Source organism: Grammomys surdaster, unplaced genomic scaffold (assembly GCF_004785775.1).
Source record: "Grammomys surdaster isolate TR1022 unplaced genomic scaffold, NIH_TR_1.0 493, whole genome shotgun sequence".
Classification (NCBI taxonomy): Eukaryota; Metazoa; Chordata; class Mammalia; order Rodentia; family Muridae; genus Grammomys; species Grammomys surdaster.
In genome coordinates this window covers 28,982-51,721 of record NW_021604912.1, presented here as the reverse complement: position 1 = coordinate 51,721, position 22,740 = coordinate 28,982, and the positions used below count along the sequence as shown (strand labels likewise).

The following is a 22,740-nucleotide window of genomic DNA, read 5'->3' as shown; positions in this document are numbered from 1 at the left end:
ATTCCAGTACATGGTAATGGAAGCATCAGGCCCAGGACCATGGCATTGCCTCCTCGGGCTGTGCCTCGTGAGGGGTGCCGAGGCTAGACCACCCAGTTCACACACCTGCATCTAACTAGCACATACATACTCCTGTGTTTACCGTTCAGAGTGGTGGAAGGACAGTGGCCCATAGGGCATTGGTGTAACCCACGAAGACCAACAGCCCTTTGTGGTACCGTAACCCAACAGCCACTGGCTGGGTGAATCATCGTCAGCCTCACATCAATGACAGGGCTGAAACTTGCCCTTGGGGCCCAGGGTGCACAAGCCTGGTCTACTGAATGCAACACTTTTAACACAGGGGTTCAGGGGGGCGAGCACAGGCAGCACGCACAAACAGGCAGAGTCTGGATCAAGAACTCACGTAGCCAAGGCAGGATCAGAATCCAAAGGAGGTCAAGAACTTCCTCACTTTTATTTAAGTTAGAAACTAATAAAAGCAACACCCATGCTCAGGCAAGCACCATGGCTAGGTCCTCTGTGCTATGCAGACTGATTAGTCCCGATGGCATAGTCCACAGGCCAAGAGCCCGCAATTCTCCAGCAAGACTGATCCTGAGGTGGAATGGAAAGTCAGCTGGACCTCAGGTGAGGGCCAGTGTGTGACTAAGTCACCCACACCAGCAGTACAAGGCTCAAGTGTGAGGACCTTGATGGCTGACCAAACTGGTCTGTACTGTAACTCCACTTCTGTCAAGAGCACAATCCACTTTGGATGCTCCATCCCGATGCAGCAATGGGAAGCCACCGACTATGGTACACTCCCCATCCTGTGCTGGAAACCAAGAGCACTAGACAAACGAGGGATGAGCCTGGAGTCCACACTGGGATCAGAACAAGGTACCTCTGCAAACCTAATACAGGAGACACTGGGGAGGAATCCTTGAGAAACACATTTGAGAAGTTTCTTCGGATCCTTCTGAGCTCAAGGAAAAAGCAGGCAAGATTCAGGCTGCCAGCTGGTGCCATGGAGGATAGCAGGTGTGATAGGAGCCTTGATCCTAGACCCACAGTGACAGAGAGCCAACCTCTGCGCAAACTGCAGTGACCAGGGGATCCCTCTGCCATTCAACTCATGTCTGCCCGCTTAGGGAACAGGCAAGACACAGGGCTAGGGCAGGTGGGTGTCGAGAAAGAGAGCCCAGTACTATTGTCAGGTATATCCTGCTGTTCTTCTGTCCCTCTAGGGAAGGCAGGCATCAGGCCCCTACCAGCTCTCAGGGACCTAGAGTCCTGCTGGGGGACCCTTAGCAGTTTCTAACTGGTCAAAGGCATCTGCCCTATATCCTGGAAACTTCCCGGAAGTCACCTCTTAGGGGGATGAGCTAGTGCTTGGCAGAGGGCACACAGGCGATTGCCCCTTGACCTTAGGGGTCTGGTACCATCTGCTGGTGGAGCCTGTGGGTACCACTTGAGGCTGGGTCACCCTGGGGGTTCTGTCCCTTATAAAATGTCTTCAGTTGGAATATGCTCACTGATGTCCAGGACACTGTGGAGCAATATTCTCACCTCCCACAGGCATCCCTACAGTCAAAGGCTGTGCTGTTGGTGCCAAGCGACCCCGGCTCTTCCCTGTTAGCTACTGCCAGACCTGGGTGGCAAGTGACTTCAAGGCTTTGCATGAATGTCACATCCCCCGGCCTAGGGTTGCTGGTGACAGCTCATGCCTCTGGACACTTCTCTCCACACAAGCCGCTGGCAGCTTTGGAAACCCGAGCACAGGCGACACTGCAGACCTTCATTTCTCTGCCTAGAGTTAAGAACAGCTTGAACAATGGCTTCCGCCCGGAGCTGGTGCTGTCAGCTTCTGACCCAGGCAGGAAGAACCACACAGTCTGTGGGATAAAGCAGAAAGAGAAGATGAAAGCCCACACTGCCCTTCCAGCCTGGCCAGATTCAATAGCTCCCAGGACTAGGACTCAGGCTGTTACACACCTACTCATGTAGCCCTCCACAACTCAGGACCTAGAGCTACCATTTGTCACCCAGCGTACTGTGCTCCCTCTGTCTGTGGCTCTGAGGAGCCTCTTATACAGGAAACCCAGGAACAAATGCAGCTAAGGTCCCTACGCTTCATCCGCCCTTGAGAAACTTCAGACTTACACAATCACATGATGGTTGCACTGGGAAGTCCTGAAGACAAAGGGGGACTTCGAACATTGAGTGAGGAGGCAGGACCTTTATTCTTATTTAGGTGTAGGGTATGGGAAGAACGGATGAGAAGACAGGAGTTGGCTGGAAGGGGAGATCAGAAGGAACATAACGGCCCTGAGAGGAAATGTGATGCTTTAAGAATGTAAACAAACATGGACCAGTGAGACAGGAGAGGCACAGGAAACGGGCAGAGTCTGTGGGCTAGGAGGAAGACAGGCGTGATGAAGGGCAGGTCACAGGCTGTGGACAACAGGAGGCATGCTCTTTTGTGACCTGAACAAAATGTCACCACAGCCTCTAGATGCCAGGCCGTGGGACAGGGTATTGGGGTGTAGGGGTGAATGAGGAGAGGCTGGCTTCTGGCCATGAGCTCATATCCTCTGCTTCATCCTCAGTCACCTCGAGCATCAGTGGTTGCTTTGGAAAATGATGGTGGATGTCTACCTGCCCAGAGAAGGATTCAGGAACCAGCTTCTCCCCCCTGCATCTCCCCTTGCTGAAGTCTTCATGGAGAATGTTCCAGATGCAAGAAGGAAACACTGCTGGTAAACACTGCTACAGCTGAACCCCCGTGGCCTCCCAGCAAAACCCTAGCCCAGTCCTAGGCTGCCGTAAGGAGGTGTGGCTTAGCATTTGAGTCTAGGAAGTGATGGGGGCAAAGCTAACATCTCCTGAGCTGATTAAGGTTGCAGGGCTGGCAGGGAAGAGCCGGGAGGGCAAGGCTAGATGTACCTCCACTACAAGGGCTCTAAGGCAGAGAGAAATGCCTGTGACGGAAAAATAAACGCTGCCCTCATCTGACCGGCTAGAGGGGCTCTGTACTGAGCTGTGTCCTCAAGCAGGCACCGCAGGAAGCAAAACCTATGTAACCTGCCCGCTGGTGTGCAGTTGTGAAACCCCCAATACAAGGATTTCTTTAGTTCTTTGTTTACAAAACATTAGAGCAAAAATATATGCTAGTACTGGGGCTCTGGGGAAGTTTTCCATCACTGAGACAAGTCCCCAGCACTGCTACAGTTCCTAGAGGCAGGCTAGTACTGATCCACAGGGATTCTGTCATCCCCGGGTCCTGAATGTCCTAGATACTGGCAGGGCAGGGAGGCTGTGACCTCTCCAGCAGGGTCCTGAGGCCTCTTTTTTTTTGTTTTGTTTGTTTTGTTTTTTTTTCGAGACAGGGTTTCTCAGTGTAGCCCTGGCTGTCCTGGAACTCACTCTGTAGACCAGGCTAGCCTCGAACTCTCGAACTCAGAAATCCGCCTGCCTCTGCCTCCCAAGTGCTGGGATTAAAGGCGTGCGCCACCACCGCCAGGCAGGTCCTGAGGCCTCTAACAGTCCTAAAATACTCGAAGATTCTGAACTTCCCGTGGCATAGACTACTGGCCCACTTGATCCTGCCTCAATGTTACTACAAAGAAAGTTGTACAAAAAAAATAATTAATAATAAAATAAATTAAATTCAATAAATTAATAAAATAAAAAATTAATAATAAAAAATGTTACAAATAAGCAGGGCAAGAAGTGTGTGTGTGTGTGTGTTCCACCAGCTTTGCAAGACAGGCCTAGCTGACAGGAGAGTGCACAGAAGGACAATGTGCATTCCAGGGCCCACCTCAGCACTCTGTATGCTTACATGTGCAATGGCTGGTGGGAGCTATGCTCCCTAGTTCCTGTGATGGCTCCAGGTGAGGGATTGTCCTCTGGCTCACCCCAAGGTCTTAGTCTATGCCTCTAATTCTGTCAGTTTCTTCTCTGCAGCCTGGCTGAACAGCAGACTCAAGCTCATTGTTTAGTCTGCGCTCCGGTGCATGGCCGGCCTTGGCAAAACCCCATCCTGCCCGTGATGTGATACAGTCTCTACCCAGGCTGTCCTTTTTGTTCTCAGGTCTCACTCAGGCACAAGTGACCACTGCATCAAGGACACCGCCAAGACACTCTCCTGCCAGCCAGGCCTATCCACAATAGCTGGAGGAAGCCCTTCGTCCTGCTCTGGGTGTTTTCTTTGTACTTGTATTAAGATAGAATGGACATAGTAGATCTAAAGAAACCAGGCACAGGTGAAGCTCCCAGGGGATGCAGTTGGTGGTGCTTCTTGCCAGGACCTTCCTAATGGTTACCTGGCAGAAGAGGTAGGTTACCCGAGCCAGTAGGGCCAGTTGTTGGAAGAGGACAGAAACCAGGCTGGGCAACCCCAGCTGATAGGTTAATGTCACTGCTGGTGACTCCCTACTGTCCCATCGCAGACAGGCACATGGAGGGAGCAAGCATGCTGTGTTTTGGCTGCTCCTTGCTTTGATTCTATTAAGGTGCATGGCCCTCTCCTATACTCAGCCATGGAGGCTGAGGGGTGGAGAGGGTTCCCAGGAAGTGCCAGGCATGTGTTACATGTCAGCTCCTCCTCTTGCTGCTCTGCTGTGGGTCAGCCTCTGACCTGTGGGGAGAAGCTGATGAGAGGGGGCTGCAGAGAGGAGGAACACTTCTGGATCAGCCTTGAGGACAGAGGGGCCTTTCCAGACGGCGGAGAAAGTGCTCTGGATGGCCAGATTGCTGTGGCCCCCAAGAACTCAGGAGGCCTAAGGCCATGGAGATACTCATCGCCATCTTGAGGACATGTACTGGGGATTCAGTGTGGCTTCCTACCTGAATCTGAGGTTGACTGGGTCTGTGCCCCTTCCTCCTCTAAAGCAGGCTAGTGACTAAAACTTGTCCAGGACTCAGGACATTAGCTGTCCTAGTCACATGGGAGTGACAATTGTAGGGACAGGCCAAGGACATTAAAAGGCCTCACAGTACCTGAGAACTGTATCTAAGCTTCCATTCCCTTTTCCCAGATGAGAACACTGGGAGTTAAGCCTGCCCAGGATCAAACCAACATGGTGTCAGTGTCAAGAGGTCCTGAGCCTAACCTAAAGCAGAGCAGCTCCTGATGACACGTGCAGGACCAGGTTCAGCCTTTCTCCCCCTCTCACAGGGCAGCGACAGGGTAGAGCCTCTGCTGGAGAGGGTAAGGTGCCTGCCACTTCCTGAGGAAGAAGTAGGTTCAGATTCCAGAGGCGAATATGGGAGACGAGGAGCCTCCCAGCCCCACAGGTGACTTCACCCCACAGGTGACACTGCATTCAGGTCAATAGTGACAGGAACAGACAGTTAGTAGAATGCCATTAGCCCTTTGAATCTTGCTCCCCTTGGGACCTAGACATTGCTACCTTTACTATGGGAGGAAAAAAAAAAAGAGTCTGACAGTCTTAAGAGAGTAGAGTCCGTTCTGACTGCTCAGGAGCCAGCTGCTCATGCTTAGAGCTGAAGCGAGCTGTAGAGGCTCAGCAGGACTGACTCGGCCTGAACTCAGCCCAGTCCATGAGCAGGCCCAGCTCAGGAGCATTTCCCTGCTTTGTCTGGCCCACAGGTTCACTGAGGCTGAGGAAGCTTCCCAGCCCAGACCCTTATACCATAGGAGCACAAAGCAGGAGGCCATCGGGAAGAATCAAGGTTCCTCTTACAAGGCCTCCTCACTTTTGGCAGGCCTGCACCCCCACTCTCACTCAGCCCACGAGAGTCCATGCTCCATGCTTCATCCCCAGAAAGACTTTGAACTGGGGCAAGAGACAAGGACCAGTACTGAGCTGACTTTTTAGGACCTAACCATAAAACCTCAGGCTCCAAAAAAAAAAAAAAAAAACCTCAGGCTCCTACAAGTCAACCACGTGAGTCCCTCCCAAGAACACACTAACAAGCTGGCCTAGCATCCTTCTCCTATCTGTAAAGGGCAGCACCAACACAAACCTCACTCTGTTGTCCCTTCCTGTCCCCAAGCTCTCTGCTACGATAGCCCCGACTCTTAAGAGTCTCATCCACGACTCTGCTCCTCAAAAGCCACCTGATGAGTCAGTCACTTGCTTCTCCTTCAGCCAGACTCCTGTGTTCTTATGACTTTATTCACTCACAGTACTGAGCACAACAGCGGACTCACAGACACCTGTTCTGTGGTAAGCCCCCTCCGGGGATCAGAACAGCCACCTTACTTTGTCAGGATGGGTGCTGCTTTACATCGGCCTTCATGCCTACACCTTACACAGAAGACAGATACTACCTCTCCCACTGGCAAGCCAATAAATGTGTCAGAAGAGGTGGGATATGAACAGGCCATAATGTCCCTAATTTCCACTACCCTGATGCTCATCAGACCTTCCCTGGGAGATGTGACAATCATTACCAAGAGCAGAGATAAGCCAGAGGGGTTTCCAGCCCTCCTGAGGGCTCACCTGGCTGGGCTCCGAAGGTGCCTTTCATGCAGGCAGATGCTTCCAGGTGCTAACAAAGGCCGTGGGAATGAGAGAGTAGGGCACAGTGGTGATGCAGTTCCATGTGTCTGAAGTAGGGTCATAGCAGTCCAGGGTCTTACACCTCTGAGTCCCAAAGTAGCCTCCCACCACATACAGCTTATTGCCTGAAGCCACAGCATGACAGGACATGCGTTTGGCTGTCATGTCCCCAATCCGCGTCCACTGGTTGGTCTCACAGTCGAATCGATAGGCTGAAGCTGCTGTGTACTCTGTATCACCTCCCATGATGAAGATCTGGCTGCCCAGGACAGCGGCAGCTGTGTATCGCCAAGGCTGGGGACACTCTGCCTTGATTGTCCACCGGTTCTCCGAGGGGTCAAAACACTGGACTTTGGACACCATGTCTCGGTGGATGCTGGTCCCTCCGAATACAAAGAGTTTCAGCTTGGCACTCACCACTGCAGCATTGCTGACACCGTCTCTCATTGGGGCCACCATAGTCCACTTATTATCCCCGGGGTCATATTTCTCTACTTGTTTCAGGGAGACAGAAGGAGAGGCAGGGAAAATACCTGCTAGGGATGTATGGCCCCCCACCACGTACAGACAGTTCTCCAGCTCAGCTGAGCCATGGCCAAAGCGGGCAATCAGCATGGGGGCTGCCTTAGACCATTCCTCATGGACAGTGTCATACACCCAGACATCCTTAGAGACCCCATTCTCAGAGCCCCTGCCTCCAGTCACATAGACCTTGCAACCAATTGCCGAAGCACTGAACTCCTTCCGGGGGCTCGGCAGATCCGCCTTGGGGATAATCTCCTTGGCTTTGTGATCCACTTGGTAGATCTTGTCACACATGAAGGTCTGGCCTCCCAAGATGAGCAGCGTGTGACCTGCCTTGCGAGGCCGGGCAAAGGGACTGGTGACCACACCATCATTCAGCAAGATCTTGGTCTTGCAGCGGAAGGCCTCATCTATGATGAGCTTGGTGCACTCATCCGCCATGAGGAGGGCCTCTCCAGATATGGCCTTCTTCAGGCAGTCTGAGGGCAGCAGGGCCAGTCGCACATTGCGCAGGAGCAGCGGCAGGTGGGCCTTCCTCTGCTCTAGGTCGTGCTTCACCCACTGCAGGATGGCCTCAAAGACCACACGCTCATCCTCAGTCTCTAGCTCGTCTCTGGAGATGAGGTCCAACAGCGTGTCCCTAGAGAGACTGTTGAAGTCCTCGCTCTGCCGCACCGTCTCAAAGTGCACCAAGGACATTCGGCATGAGAATTCGTAGAGCCGTCGGCACTGGTGGGCATCAGACAGCACCATCATGCCAAGGCAGTTGGAGGGGGAAAGATTCTTCTCCAGGAACTCGGCAGCTGCATCCCGGACATCATGGAACTGCAGCATGTCACCGGCCTCCAGCAGCGACTCTGCATTCTCCTCATTGATGACGATTCGAGAAGAGTAGGCAAAGTCCAGCAGCAGCTCCAGCACCTCGGGGTGCAGGTTGTCCTGGAAGTTGACAGTATCATCCCGGCTTTCCCGCAGGCCATGGCTGAACATGGCCTCGAAGTATCGGCTGGAGGCAGCCAGCACTGCACGATGGCAAGGAAAGGCTCGGTCACCGGCCCAGAGTGTGACATCAGTGAACATGCAGTGCTTGCGCAGAGTGTTGAGGTGGGCCAGCACACAGTCAGGGTGCGAGGCCTTGTGGAAGACTGAGATGTTCATGGAGCCTGTGCTGCTCCGTGACTTGCGGGTCTCGTGAACGCTGACTGACATCGTGTACCAACCTGTGGGGGAAATGACACTGATCAGAACAAAAATCTCCTGCCTACAGGCCCTCTGGACAGCAAGCCACCTTTTCACACTCAACCCCGGTGCCCCACCCTCTTCCTTTCCTTTGTTCAGCTCCAGGCAACCAAGCCTTGCTTCCTGCATCTCCAAGGATGTTGCAGGCAAGAAGGCCTTGGGCTTCACTCTGTCCTGCAGAGACTAGCTTTGTTCTGCTAGACACACATCTCTAGCTGCACCGATTTTCCCTCAACAATAAAGCACCAATAAAAGCAGCTGTATTTTACAATGTTTCATAGTTACATGAGATGAATTCGGCATTTACAACAACAGCCAGCGAGCCTTCCGGTTTCCTCTTCAGCTGTCTCACTGCTGCTGCCAATACAGTCCAGAATGAGGAAAGACAGGGAATCTGATCACTATATTCTACCTTTGGGTTTTGTTGGTGGATTTGTCGGCCTGTTTGTTTTTAGTGGTTTGAGACAAGATCTCTCTCTATAGACCTGGTAGAGCCATGTAGCCTCAGACAAATGAACTTGCCAGCCTCTGCCTCCCCAGTACTAGCATTAAAGGTGTGCCCTATCACACTCTAAGTCAGAGTTTTTAATGACTGTACTACTTTTATATTAAAATCGTGTTGCAGTTTCTAGGTCAAGTGTGCTGGATGTGGGTCACTCCTAGAACTGCAGGGAAGAACTTTGAGGCTGAGGTACCTGGGGTACACCCAGGCAGGGCTGCTCAGCGTGGACACCTTCCTGGTGCCACAAGAGTTCTGTGGAGGCTGAGCCCAATGTGTGACACACACAGTTTGTGAGACCCCTCATTAAACAAATCAATCTAACTGGGTATAGAACACAAGCCCGTGTGCACTAGTGCCACAGCATCCAGACACCAGGCCTCACACAGATCCTCCCACCGCCAGCACTTTATACACACTTATAACACTTTTATTCACAGCTGTTATATACTTCCTGTATAAACACTATTTTGGACTTTTTTCTTTTAATATTTTGTGTTTTCCTGAGACCAGACGGGTCTTGAACTCAGAGGTCAGCTTGCCTCTGCATCCTGAACTGTGGGATTATGGGTATGTGCCACTACACACTAAGCAAATTTTTACAAAAAGATTTTGTTTGCTTGAAACAGAGTCACTCAGCATCTTCTTCGGTGGCCCCTGAGGGCTGAACCATAGGCACAAGCCACAATGGCTCTTCTGGAAAGCCTGAAGTCCTGGAAGTAACAGGAAGATGTGCCCTAGTCTCAGCTCCATGGCTCTGAGCTCACACCTCTTGCCCTGCCTGCCTCACACTTCACACAAGCCTGACATGGCTGTCGTTTCCAATGGATGGAGGAGCAGGGCTTGGGAATGCACGGATTTCCTCTTCAGGTCAGCAAACGAGCCAGCCTCAATTTTCCCAGGAAGGGTAGGAAGGTAAGCTAACACTCACCCAGGAGCTCACAGGGCAGGGCACACCCTCTTCCAGGACCTGTAACCCAAACAGGTGAACAGCCTAGCTTCCATCTGCTACTGGGCCAAGATCAGCTGTGCTGTGCACCCTCTCTGGGGCATGCCCCTGACATCATACCCCATATAGATCAGTGAGGTCACAAGTGAGGCCTCCACACTGCTCCCCAACTTGCCTGCACCCAAACATAGGAAGCAAAGGAAGGTAAGAAATGCCTTGGAAGCCGGGCAGCGGTGGTGCACGGCTTTAATCCCAGCACTTGGGAGGCAGAGGCAGGCAGATTTCTGAGTTCGAGGTCAGCCTGGTCTACAGAGTGAGTTCCAGGACAGCTAGAGCTACACAGAGAAACCTTGTCTCAAAAAACAAAAACAAAACAAAAAAGAAAAGAAAAAAGAAATGCTTTGGAATTCACAGGGATTCATTGTGTAGCACAGGCTAGCCTTAAACATGCAATCATCAGCCTGTAGCTGCTGAGATAACAGGCATGTGAAACCACACCCAGCTCTATCCAAAACCTATTCACTTAGCATTTGACAACCCCAGTGGCAAGCATACAGAGGAAGGATGCCCACACTAGCCTCCATAATAGATAAGTTCCAGGCTGACTGTAGTGGGAACTGGGCAGTTTCACACATAGATGGATGCCATCAAGACTGCTGTGTTCTACAGTAGGGAAATCCTGGAATAGTTCAGGACATGGACCTTCCTGGGCCTTTCCCAGGGCAGCAGCTCTTCCTTCTCAGGGACAGAACACAGTAGGAGAGAAAGAGTCAAAGCCTATGAAATCCAACCAAGGATAAAGCAACACTACGAAGGACCAGCAGGGAATCCTGGTCAGAAAGGGACCAAATTGTAAGTGCCAAGTGACAGAGACATGTTTGCTTACAAATTTTGGAAGTAAAAATTTAAAGAAAGACCAGGCACACCTTTAATTCCAGCACTTAGGACACGGAAGCAGGTGGATCTCTGTGAGTTCAAGGCCATCCTAGTCGACAAAGTGAGTCCAGGAAAGCCAGGGCTCTAATACACAGAGAAACTCTGGCTCAAGAAAAAAAGAAAAAAGAGGAAGAAGAAGAAGAAGAAGAAGAGGAGGAGGAGGAGGAGGAGGAGGAGGAGGAGGAGGAAGAGGAGGAGGAAAAAGAGGAGGAGGAGGAGGAGGAGGAGGAGGAGGAGGAGGAGGAAGAAGAAGAAGAGGAGGGTGTCGAGAGATGGCTCAGTAGTTAAGAGCACTGGCTGCTCTTCCAGAGGTCCTGAATTCAATTCCCAGCAACAACATGGTGGATCATAACCATCTATACCAGGATAGGATGCCCTCTTCTGGCATGGAAGTGTACGTGCAGATAGAGCAATCAATATGCATAAAATAAGTAAATGAATCTTTGAAAAAAAATGAAAACATAACAGGCTTCCTTACTAATTCTTCACACCTGTCCTTGTACATTGCTTATCTTTGCCCCTCCCACCATCCCTCCCGCTGGTCCGCTCTCTCCTCACCAAATAAATTCCCTTCAGGTTCTGGCATACACACATAGGTAAAAGTAAATCTGTGGAAGGAAAATGTCTTTCCCTCCACTCCCTACCTCAGTGTCTGCTCTTCCTGGACATTTCACATACACATTTTAATCCTGAGACCTACATAAGACATGTATGGTCAGGATATGTGAAGATACACTGCGGCAGCCAACACCCCTCAGATGGCACTGTCTTGGCAGAAACACAGGCTTGTGGTAAGCATCAATTTATTGACGCCACTTTGGGGTCACTCCCAGAGACTCAAAGAACTTTCACCATGCCACCAGTCACTGGGTCAGAGGGAAAACCTGTGGCAGTGCTGATTAAGAGTCTGCCCTGGAAGGACACAACATTTCATTCCTAGCTCAGTGGCCAAAACCAGTCCCACGGCTCCACTGGCCCAGAGAAAGCCAGGAGTAATCCTGCCATATGCCCCAGTATTCCTGTAACTCAGATGAGAAACTGCAGCTCAGACGTGACTGCTGGTAGACAGCCATGTGTGCTAACTCATCTAACCCTGGGCCTTGGCCTCAAGTGCAATCCTATCTGCACAGGTTAGGAAACCAGGCAGAGAAGTTAGCACATTTACCCAAAGGCCCACAAGGACTGGGGCAGAACCAGGTCTCTGGCTTAGATCCCTACAACCTCTATGTGAGCCCAACACAACAAGGCCAGGAAGACACAGCATTGGACTCCAGATTTGACACACTTCCCTGGACAAGGTTAGAGAGGAAGGCCTTAGCCTGGCATGTCACTGGATTCAGGAATCCAGACTGTTCTCCACACACAAAGCAACAACCCTCTTGTCCAGGCTCTATCCAGTTAAGACAAGTATCATTGAAGAAATTGTGCCCTGTGCCCCGAGACATCCATAGCAGTAATGAATTCACTTCTGTCCTGAGCTGGGTGGCAGGTAGGGAGCTGCCTCAGGTCACTGCTTTTTGTTTCCAAAAATGCTGCCTTAGGGACAGGATGGGCCAGCTGCCCAGAGTTGTCCACTAACCCAAGAGGATGTGTGGAATTGGCCAGCTTCTCACCAATGCCTTGCATGAAAGCTGTGGGACCCACATGCCCAGCCACATACTCATTCAAGATGCTTAGTGCCCACCTCTGCCTGCGTCCTGCCTAGACCAACATGTGCACCCAGAAGCTCTACCATATAGGACAAAGCAACAGTAATGAGTGATATTGAAGCTGATAGTATCTAGAACAATATCCCTGAATGCTGGCATTTCCATGTAGGTGAGCGCAGAGGTAGGCAGGATGCTGCTGCCCCTACATAGGGGCAATAAATAAATAAATAAACAAATAAATAAATAAATAAATCCATTCTTAGACACACAAAATACAAAGACAGCCTTTTCTTTCCTCATATAAATCAGATACTAATGGACCCAGGGTATTAAAATGTAATGGGGGTGTGGGGGCACCCCCATTGTGCTGTTCCAGAGGACCTGTATTCAGTTCAGTACCCACAGGGGAGCTCAGAACCACCAGAACTACAATTCCAGTGGCTCCGGTGCCTTCCTCTGGCTTCCTCACGCACCAGGCATGCAAACATGGTACAGAGACATGCCTACAAACCACCCAAACAAATACTTTTTGAAAATAATAACAGGCTGTGGCTATAGCTCAGTTTATAGAAGGCTTGCACACAAATGGCCCTGGGTTTGATGTCAGCACTTCATAAATTGAAATGTGATCCCATGTACCTGCATTCTCAGAAGAGAATTTAGAGGCAGCAGGATCAGAAGTTCAAGGTCACCTTTGGCTACAACTGAACTATCAACTTTGTGTCAGAAAGATGGCCCAGTGGGTAAAGATGCTGGCTGCCAAGCCTGATGATCTAAATTTGATCCGCAGAACCCACATGGTGGGAAGAAGAGAACCAATTCTCGTTACTAACGTTCTCATCTCCACATAGACGTACACACACACAAGTACATGTGCACACACAGAGAGAGTACATAAAAGGTAAACATTAAATGACATAGGACAATTCTGGAGGAAAGTGAAGGAGTTTAGAAAGAGGCAGCAAGAACAACCACTGTTAACCACAGATAAACAGTACTTTCGTTTTGTTTTGTTTTTTTGTTTTTTCTAGACAGGGTTTCTCTGTGTAGCCCTGGCTGTCCTGGAACTCACTCTGTAGACCAGGCTGGCCTCAAACTCACAAATGTGCCTGCCTCTGCCTCCCAAGAGCTGGGATTAAAGGTGTGTCACCACTCCCTGGCCAGATCAACATTTCTAAATGGTTATAGTGGGGCTGGGCACGCAGTACAGATAAACTACCTAGCCCCATGGAAAAGGCTAAAACTCAGATTACAGCCATTACACACATTCTGTCATGCCGTCTTTAACCTCCACCTCACATGAGACACTTTCCTAATCTGTGTTTGAAGGGTTTGTATTTTCATTTTTACACCAAACCCAAGTTTCATTGCTTTGGTTAAATTGCTGCTTTCTCCTGAAATAAACTCTTGGGAGAAGATGCGTCATTGTCTTGCAAGTTCTGTTTGTCAGGTTCATGCTTCTGCCATGGTTCTGCTTCTGCTGTCCCTACAGCAAAGAGACTTCCAGCTATGAGAGCTAGCACAGACTCAAGGCCATCAGGGCAGACAGCAGGTCGGACTTAGCTTGCATAAGCCACCATCTGCTGCCCCTCCACTGTCTTAGGCCCAGATCTCCATATCCAGCTGTAGCTCCAGATGGGAGCAGGGGCCAGTGGAGAGCTCCATTACTCCAGCCAGAGAGAAGCAACCTGAGCTCTCAGGTTCTCCCATCTGACAAAATCATTTCCTTCCTCTTATTTAGCCAGAGAGCTATACAGGGAACAGTGCACCACCCTACACAGAACACCAGACACTATGTGGGGTTGTAGGGTTCACAAGTATATAGATACTCAGAAAGAGGCTGCCTTTCTTGCAATCTGGCCCCATAGATGGAATCATTAAGAACACACTGGCCTGGATATTAAATTCTGTGAGCCTCCTGGAGCAAGGAATACACAGAAGAACAGAAAAAAATAAATGAGATTAAAATCACTGGTCATGTCCCAGGAGAGAACAGCCTTCTATCTCCAGAAGCCCTGGCTTCCTTGAGGATCATGTTGCCAATCCCAAAGACCATACCATCTCCAAGACTTGACTTGCATGCTTACTCTATCTTAATTAAAAATTGAAATGTGTTCATATCTTTGGGGATGGAAACATATGTGTCATGATTTGAATGTAGAAACCAGAGAGCAACTAACAGACACTGGTCTCTCCTTAAAGCATGTGGGTCCAATGGATGAACTGGGTGTGGTCTTCAGTCTTGATGGCAGGCACTGTTGCCCACTGAGCCCCCAACTCTTCTAGGAGCACAAGAGGGAAGGCACCGAGCATCACCTCTTTGGAGAACAATCAAGTGCCCTTTGCCCCACACAACACTTCTAGTCATGGTAATCTTCCTTCAGTTCACCCGGAGAGGAGCATCCATGGCAGATGGATGAAGAGTCTCCAAAGAGCCAGGAGAGCCTCAGCATTCACGAGTGGTCTGATAACTGCCTTTGGATGGGTCTCTGTAGTAAAGTAGTACTACACACCTTCATACACATCTACATACACACACACACACACACCACACACACAACCACACTACACACACACACATGCATCACACACACACCACAGACACACACTACAGACACACACACACACACACGGGGGGGGGGGGAGGAAAAGGAAGAAGGGGAGGGGAAGAGAGACAGAGACAGGAAAGAGAGAAAGACCTGCATAGGTAAAGTTACTTTCAATTTGAAACTTCTTCCAGAACACTGGCTGAATTCTACTTGCTGTAGCCTTCAATCTGCTAAGATATGTGGTGCTGATTACAGAACATGAAGAAAAGTCAGTCTCACCCAGATACAGCCTTTTCAGATAACCACTCTTCCCTGACCAGTGGCGGTTTCTTTATGGGCCACTCAACTGTGGAATCTGACCCGTATCAATGAACTTTTGTACTCTGCCACAGTCCCAACCTGCACCTTGAATGGATCCTTTACCCAGCAGGGTTTTGTAACCTGGAGCATGAGTCACGTGGAAAACACTGGCTCTCTGCATTGTGCACTCAGAGAAAGCGAGCAAGGTGGGCGATGCCCCCGCATTACTGTGAAAACTCTTTTGATCTGGGGGCCTTTAAAGGAGCTTCACTCTGACAGTGGTTTGCAAAACTCCACATTAACCAGGCCTTCTCTGGAACCTACGGAAACTCCAGAAAGGAAGTCTTAGGGGAGTATAACTGGCATGCACATACCCAAGATGTGGCTGGAGTCAGTTCCTCCCCACCCCCAGCCTGCAGCACCTTGCAGTCACTGGGCTGCAGGAATCCCTTGGGTGCTCTCCAAAGCTTAGCAGGTCTATTGTTCCTCTGTCACTGTCAGAAGTCTCTCTCACCACAGCATCAGCTCCCTCTCCTCCCAAAGGACAAGGCCATCACAGTTGACATTTCCTGGTCTCTTCAAATTACATATGTATGCATACTTACAGCAAATACTCGGATGCCCATAAACAACCCCTCACTTATAGGCATTTCACACATTCAACCTCTCCTGCTCAAAGGCCTTCAATGAATTTGGATGTTCAAGTCTTGTCCAACCTGTTCCCTCCTCTCCAAATCTACACCCTACACCAGCTTCTTCCCCTCCACCCTTCCAGCTCAAGTTCTCCCCACAATCCCTCTGCCTCACATTCCCAGCTTCTTGGTTGTTCAGCACACCTTATACATACATACTAGAGCCTGGGAAAACAACTCAACAAGCACTTCCAGACACTTACTGTGAGTGCAGCCACAGCACAAGAGGCAGGCATCTGTCTGTCTCTTACAAGAACACACCCTTTGTTCTGCTGGAGCACGGGGACCTTCTCCTGATGGCCACCATGGTCTACTGCAGACCACTGCAGACTGTGCTTAACTCTGTCTGCAGCTCCAAGGGCAGAATTCCGTGTCTCCTTTGTATGCGCTAGATGCTCACTAAGTTCCATTGGTATGTTTCAAGCCTAAATTATTAAAACTACATTATTGTTATGTGTATGAGTCTTTTCCCTGAATGTGGTTATGGACCACCTGCTTGCCTGGTGCCTTAGAGGTCACACGTGGGCATCAGCTTCCCTGGAACTGGGGTTTACAGGTAGTTATGAGCAGCCAGGTGAGTGTTGGGCATCCAATCCAGGTCATCTTCGGGGGCAGCAAATGCTCTTAACCACCGAGCGATCTCTGCAGGCCCCATGTTTAATCACTTAAGCCAGGTGGCTCACACACCCAATCCCAATACTTGAGAGGCAGAGAATCAATCACTTATTTCCAGGATAGCCTGGGCTTTATAGTAAGTTTGAGGACAGCCTGAGCTAAGAGTGAGTGCTCATTATAAAAAAAAAAAAAAGAAAAGTCATTTTCAGTTCTAACTAGGGGAGAATCACCTCCAGAACTGCTCTGGATGGGGGTCTATAAACCACAAATACCGCCGGAAATGCCAACCTCCAGCAGCCTGACAGAACAGCTATGTGAAGAGTGTCCCTGGCTCCAAATCCCAGGCAGCCCAAGATGCCTGGTTCTCATCTGGAAAACGGTAGTTAAATACATGTACTATCTTTGAGCTTCTATCCTGTAATTGAACAGGAGCATGTCAAGAGCCAGGCAGTGGGACACACTACTGGTCTAGTCCGCTGCCATCACTGATGTCAGCCTCATCCACTCACCAGCAGCACTAGCCCTGGGCAGGCAGATTTCCCACTGATGGTCTTATTCCTTGGAAAGATTACCCTACATGACAAGGGAGTTTCAGGTGCAATGGCTGATTGCCCTGGGATGAGGAGACGGCTCAACAGGTAGAGTGCTCAATGCAAGCTAAGGGCTGAGCTGCACCCCAAGTCCCACATTAAGAAGCCATGTGTGGGAGGGCACACTCTCAGCCCTAGTGAGGCAGACACAGGTAGAACTTAGAGCTCAAGGGCCGCTCAGCCTAGCTTATTTGGTAAGCCCAGGCCACAGTGAGACTGTATTCCAGAAACACCAAGGTAAACAGTGCCTGTTTGAGACCCAAGGTCAGCCTCTCACCTCACAGGCACCCACACGTGTCCTCATGTCCCCACATTTGTCCTTAGGGAAGAAACTGGTTGGACTTGACCTCAAAGAGCCTAGCAAAGACAAGTTTTCTAGGCTAAAAAGATAGAGGGCTACATCAGTAAAGTGCTGGATAAGCTGAACGCCTTGAGTTTGATCCTGAATCTTATAAATTAGGCATGGTGAGAGACCAGCATGGCATCAGTGGTCTCCTCCTGTAATCCCACAACCCACAAAGGCTAGGGCAGGAAGATTGCTAGTTCGAAGCCAGCCTGGGCCACCACACCCAGTAAAACTTGTCTGTCCCTTACTTTTGGAATTTTCCATTTGGTATTTTCAAACCAGTTGACCTCAGATAAGTGATGCTACAGAGAGTGAAGCTGAAGACAGGGGAGGCTACCCTGTAAGCCCTAAGGGACCTCTAGACTGAAATCACGTCTATTAAAAGCAGATCAGGTATTTGTCCAAAGGTTAAGGGACAACCTGCTAGGTGTAACAGTCCTTATTCATCTCTGTCTGTCGCACTTAGCAGAGTAGGTAGCATCAAGTGGGGTCTCAGTAATTTTAATAAAGCTCCAACTCCTGTCCCCTAGGCTCCCTCCATAGCTGCATGACCAGCCAATTGACTTCATGTGCATTTATCTAGAGGAATTCAGCAAAGGCCTCTTTAATACTTCAAAGAAAACTACCGGGCTGGCCTGCAGCTCAGTTGGTAGTGTTCGTTTAACATGCACAAAACTTGGGGTTTTGCATAAGCAGGAAATGGGGTCACACACCTGTAATCTCTTCCTTTAGTGGGTGAAGGCAGGGTGATCAGATGTTTAAGGTTATCCTTGACTGCAAACAAAGCACAATAGCATGAGAGCAGCCTGGGCTTCGTAAGACCCAGTCTAGAAAAAAAGGAAAATAAACTGTAGACACAAGAAGTCCTGAGCAAGCCCCCTGTACGTCCGTGAACAAATGGGCTTTACCACATCAAGTGACTGCTATGCAGTGACTCCTGCCTCGGTCTCACTGCCAGACAAACCCTGACATTTTGCTTGTAATTATATCTTCCAAAATAAAGTCCTAGTTGGGCTGATAAAAATAGCAACTACAACTTCCTGCAACACAGATAGATATACCCCAGTGGGTGCTCCCGCCTGAGGAAGCCTGGAGACCCAGCCTACTACTTGTGGCCAAGCCTGTCCACAAAACCTGGGATGACAGCAGGCTGGGGCCCACTCAAAAGCTGCTTGGGAGAGTGCCACACTTCCTTGCCCCTTTCCCAAACACCCTGACTGGGGAGGGGTCTGTAATTGCAGAAACATTCTTCAGCCCCCTCCTCTTGGGGACTGTAACAAAGACACTTCAGGAGGCCTCCCACTAGAGCACTGTGAGGACCCCACTCCCCCCTCTGTTGGCACCTGCCCATCCTCTCTAAAGTCTGTTCCTATAGGTCAGGTTGGTGGTCCTAATGGGTACCCACTCTGGGGCAGAGTTATAAGGTCCTAGGGCAGCAGTCACAGCCAAACTGGATGCTTTGGGTGCTGCTTCTGAAGGAAGGGAACACAGACACCGGGAAGGACTGGAAAGCCTCGCTGAATGTCCCAGCACTGGCTGAGTCGCAGCAAAGATGCACCCCATCAGGCACCCAGGCTGTTCGTATGGCCTTGCAATCCTGATTCCTCAGTCACGAGGTCTGTCAGGAGACCATGTGAAGAGCCTGGCTTGCAAGTCTCAGATCTACCTCTCCTCCTCCAGTCTCCACATTCTCTGTCTCTCAGTCAAGTACAAGTATCATTTGGTATACCTTTGGCTTCTTTGCCACAGGGAAACAAAGAATCTCATGGTAACATAACACACACGCGCACACACACGCGCACACATACAATAAGCCACCTGCACCTCACCTAGGCAAAGCCACCTGACTGTCACTAAGATACTGTTTAGAAGTCCTCCCACTCAGACATACCTCCCAAAAGTTCCGGAGCTTCTGAGCTGCAAAAGACCTTTCAGGAATGCGTTCTTTCCCAAACAGAGCACAAGGCAGCAAGCAGGGGGCAGGGCTAGGCAGGGATTAAAGGGCCTCATTTCACACATGAGCACACACAGCCAAGAGCTTCATTCAATCCCAGCTGAGACCGGGAGACCAATAGCAGGCAGAACCTTGATCTTCTGGAAAAGCCGAGTCAAAAGAAAAAGCCTGATAGCTGACTAGATAGCTGACTGTATTTTTTTTTTTTAAGGAATGAGATTTGAGCTAAATATGTATAATATCAAGCATAGAAAAAAAAATGTGGAGAAAGGCACTTGGTGGGAAAATAAGTAATTGTGGTTTTAATAAAATTTAAACCTGCCATATCTACTTTTAAAGATGCATGATGACAGACTTCCAAGACTTCACTGAATGTATGGGGGGAATGACCACCCCAAGGTTTCTCATTAGAAGGCAATATGAACGCTGGTGGTCTGGCCAGAATATGGTTGGACTGACACGTGGCCATGAAAAGAGAAAGAGTGAAAGCCTCTCTCTACACAGTGAGATAGGCTGAAGAGTATTGTATGTAGGAGGTCAAAGTATAGAAAAGGCAAACTCCACACAGTCTCTACCTGTGGAACACACGGAGGAAGCAGACTTTCAGACCATATTGTTTTTCTATATTGCTCATGTATATAAGAAATTATATAAGAAAATATACAATTTAAAAGCACAATGTTTTCCTTGGTCTCTTCAGAATAGACCTTCTGTGGAAGCCTGGCCCTATACCTTGTACCCACACCATCCCAGCCTTTGAACTTTACACGGCCGACCTAGCACAGCTCTCTGGTTCAAATGTCACCCGAGAGGCCTCCCCCAACCACTTGGCCTCCATAGATGTTCCTTGTTTTTTCCCCTTCTTCAAACCTCCCAGGCCACTTTCCCGGCAGCCCTTTGTGAGTTAGCTGCACCTATTGGCTCTGCCCTCTGCCAGCCTCCTCTGAATGAATGGAAGCTTCGGGAGAATGGGAACCATCCTGTTCTCTGCTGAATCCCAGAACCTGGCAGAAAACAGATGACATAACATGCTCACTGGACACATCTGGAAAATGAGACTAGCAATGTCCACTTGTCCTCCTCTCCTGCATGGGAACGGCACTCTTTTGATTTAATGGCTTGTACCCTAGCTGAGCTCTGACCACTGCCTACCAACCTGTATACCACAAGCTAAGATCCACTGTAAATTCTTGGAGCCCAACCTTCCTCAACAGTGTCACCTACAAGGCAAGCCATTCAGAACAGAACACCACACCTTTCTCCTCCAGATATCCAAGTCGTGAGTAAATTCACACAGAGGCATGCACAGATAAAAGGGCTTACTACCCAGTCTCTCAGGCCCCAGAGGAGTTTATCCTCTGGACTCTGGGTGTTGCTACCTAAACTGTCTAGAAAAGAGCTCCGTGCCTCCTGACCCTCACCCCTACCAAAACAAAAAGGCCTGGCTAGGCACATCTGGCAAGCAGTTCATCTTGGGGTTTGAACAGGAAAAGAATCTCTTTATCTTAATTAGGACATTAATTCCACTTGGCCTAGGTTAATCTTTGTCCAGACCCTTCTGGGGAGCCCAGCAAACAGAGGGAGAAAGAGCTAGCCATTGTTTCCCCCCTGTCCCTGCAGTCTTGTCCTCCCCACAGGCTGCCATGGCAAGTCACCACCTGGCAGAGGTGGGTGGAGTAACAGCCAGGGAGATGTGGTCCTCCTCAGGCGGGCTGCAGCAGCCACAGCTCTCCCACGGCCCTGCTCTGCAAGAGGAGCCATCCAACTGGTCTTGCAGGCATATCCTTGCCAACGCCTGGCATGAGGCCTCCTCCTGCCCCCCTGGGCTCTCTATAATCCCTTCTGCTTCTCTGAGCTCTTTGTCCATTTCTCCCCCTTGGCTCTGTGCCCAGGAGACATCCCTTACGCTAGGGAGAGGGGATCACGCAGATCCTCCCACACTTGATGTCCACTTCTCTGCCCAGGACAAGCCGAGGGAAATCTTGGAAATGAGTCATCTACATGCCACCTTCCTTTGAGCCCATGTCTACTCCCCCTGGGCTTCCCTGACCCAGTTTCATAGGCATAGTGCAGCCCCAGCTGAGGAGCAATTACAGGACTAGAGGAGGCTGGAGGGGAGGAGGGAGAGCCCTGTCCCTTTGGAGATACCAGCGGGACTTGACTCAGTCTCTACTCAGAGATAAGGAAGCTAGCTGGGCGGTGGTGGCATACGCCTTTAATCCCAGCACTTGGGAGGCAGAGGCAGGCGGATTTCTGAGTTCGAGGACAGCCTGGTCTACAGAGTGTCCTGGTCTACAGGACAGCGAGGGCTACACAGAGAAACCCTGTCTCGTAAAAACCTAAAAAAAAAAAAAAAAAAGAGAGAGAGAGAGAGATAAGTAAGCTGAAAGCTTGTGCTTGCAGACCTTATCTACAGGTGGAAAAAGGAGCATCCAGAAAGAATCTGATGCCAACAGCACCCACCCAGCTCTCCAGCTCTCCATCGTCTCTGACACTGCCTATCACAGGCTGACTCTCAAATTCTTCCGACACAAGGTTGATTCGAAAGCCTCAGAAAGGCTTCTTAGCATTAGAGCCTGCAAGAAACCTGGGATGTGACAATGAAATTATTAATAGGAATGCCCTGGAAAGCATCTACCAATTTTCTAGAAGAGTGGTCTGAACCCACCGTGGCAAGGGGATATACAGACAGTCACACGGACAGAACTCAGTGTCCTTCCTATACCAGCTTCCAGGTCTGAGGGTTCCTACTGTGGGCTGAAGGTGGAGGTGGCCTCAGGCCTTGGTTGAGCTGAAACAGAGTAACCCTACAGAGTCTACAGAACTTGGGGGCAGATCAGCGTGGATGGAAAATGACTAGAGACTTTTGAATTCCTGGAAAGTTCAGTGTAATTTCTCAGTTAACTTATTTGACACAGGCTCTCACTGTGTAGCCCCAGCTCACCTCTGCCTAGGATTCAAAATGCTATGACTATAGATGTGTACCACCACACCTAGCTCTAACTTGATTTCTAAAACAAAAAAGCTGACACTAAAAAAAAAAAAAAAAGGGCTGGAGAGATGGCTCAGCGGTTAAGAGCACTGACTGCTCTTCCAGAGGTCCTGAGTTCAAATCCCAGCAACCACATGGTGGCTCACAACCATCCGTAATGAGATTGGATGCCCTCTTCTGGTGTGTCCGAAGACAGCGACAGTGTACTAATAAAATAAATAAATAAATAAATCTTTAAAAAAAAATCTTTAAAAAAAAAAAAGGAGATGGAAATATTAATTACCTGTGATTCAATCAACACACATAAACATTAATATATCACACTCTTCCTCATAAAATTAAAGTTCTGATAAAGTAAATTTAAATATGGTATTAGACAATGAAAGAAAA

At 49.6% G+C, this 22,740-nt stretch overlaps 1 protein-coding gene across 1 annotated transcript in view; it reads right to left on the bottom strand.

Moving 5' to 3' along the window:
* Window positions 1-421: 421 nt before the first annotated feature.
* The window catches only part of Klhl25 (kelch like family member 25), a 25,609-nt gene continuing 3,290 nt past the window's right edge, over window positions 422-22,740 (bottom strand). The window contains exons 2-3 of the mRNA XM_028781658.1: window positions 6,456-8,260; window positions 422-1,877 (exon numbers count right to left, since the gene is read on the bottom strand). Coding sequence (XP_028637491.1) covers window positions 6,480-8,249 — 1,770 coding nt within the window. The 5' untranslated portion in view covers window positions 8,250-8,260 and the 3' untranslated portion in view covers window positions 422-1,877; window positions 6,456-6,479. The remainder of the gene's footprint in view (window positions 1,878-6,455; window positions 8,261-22,740) is intronic.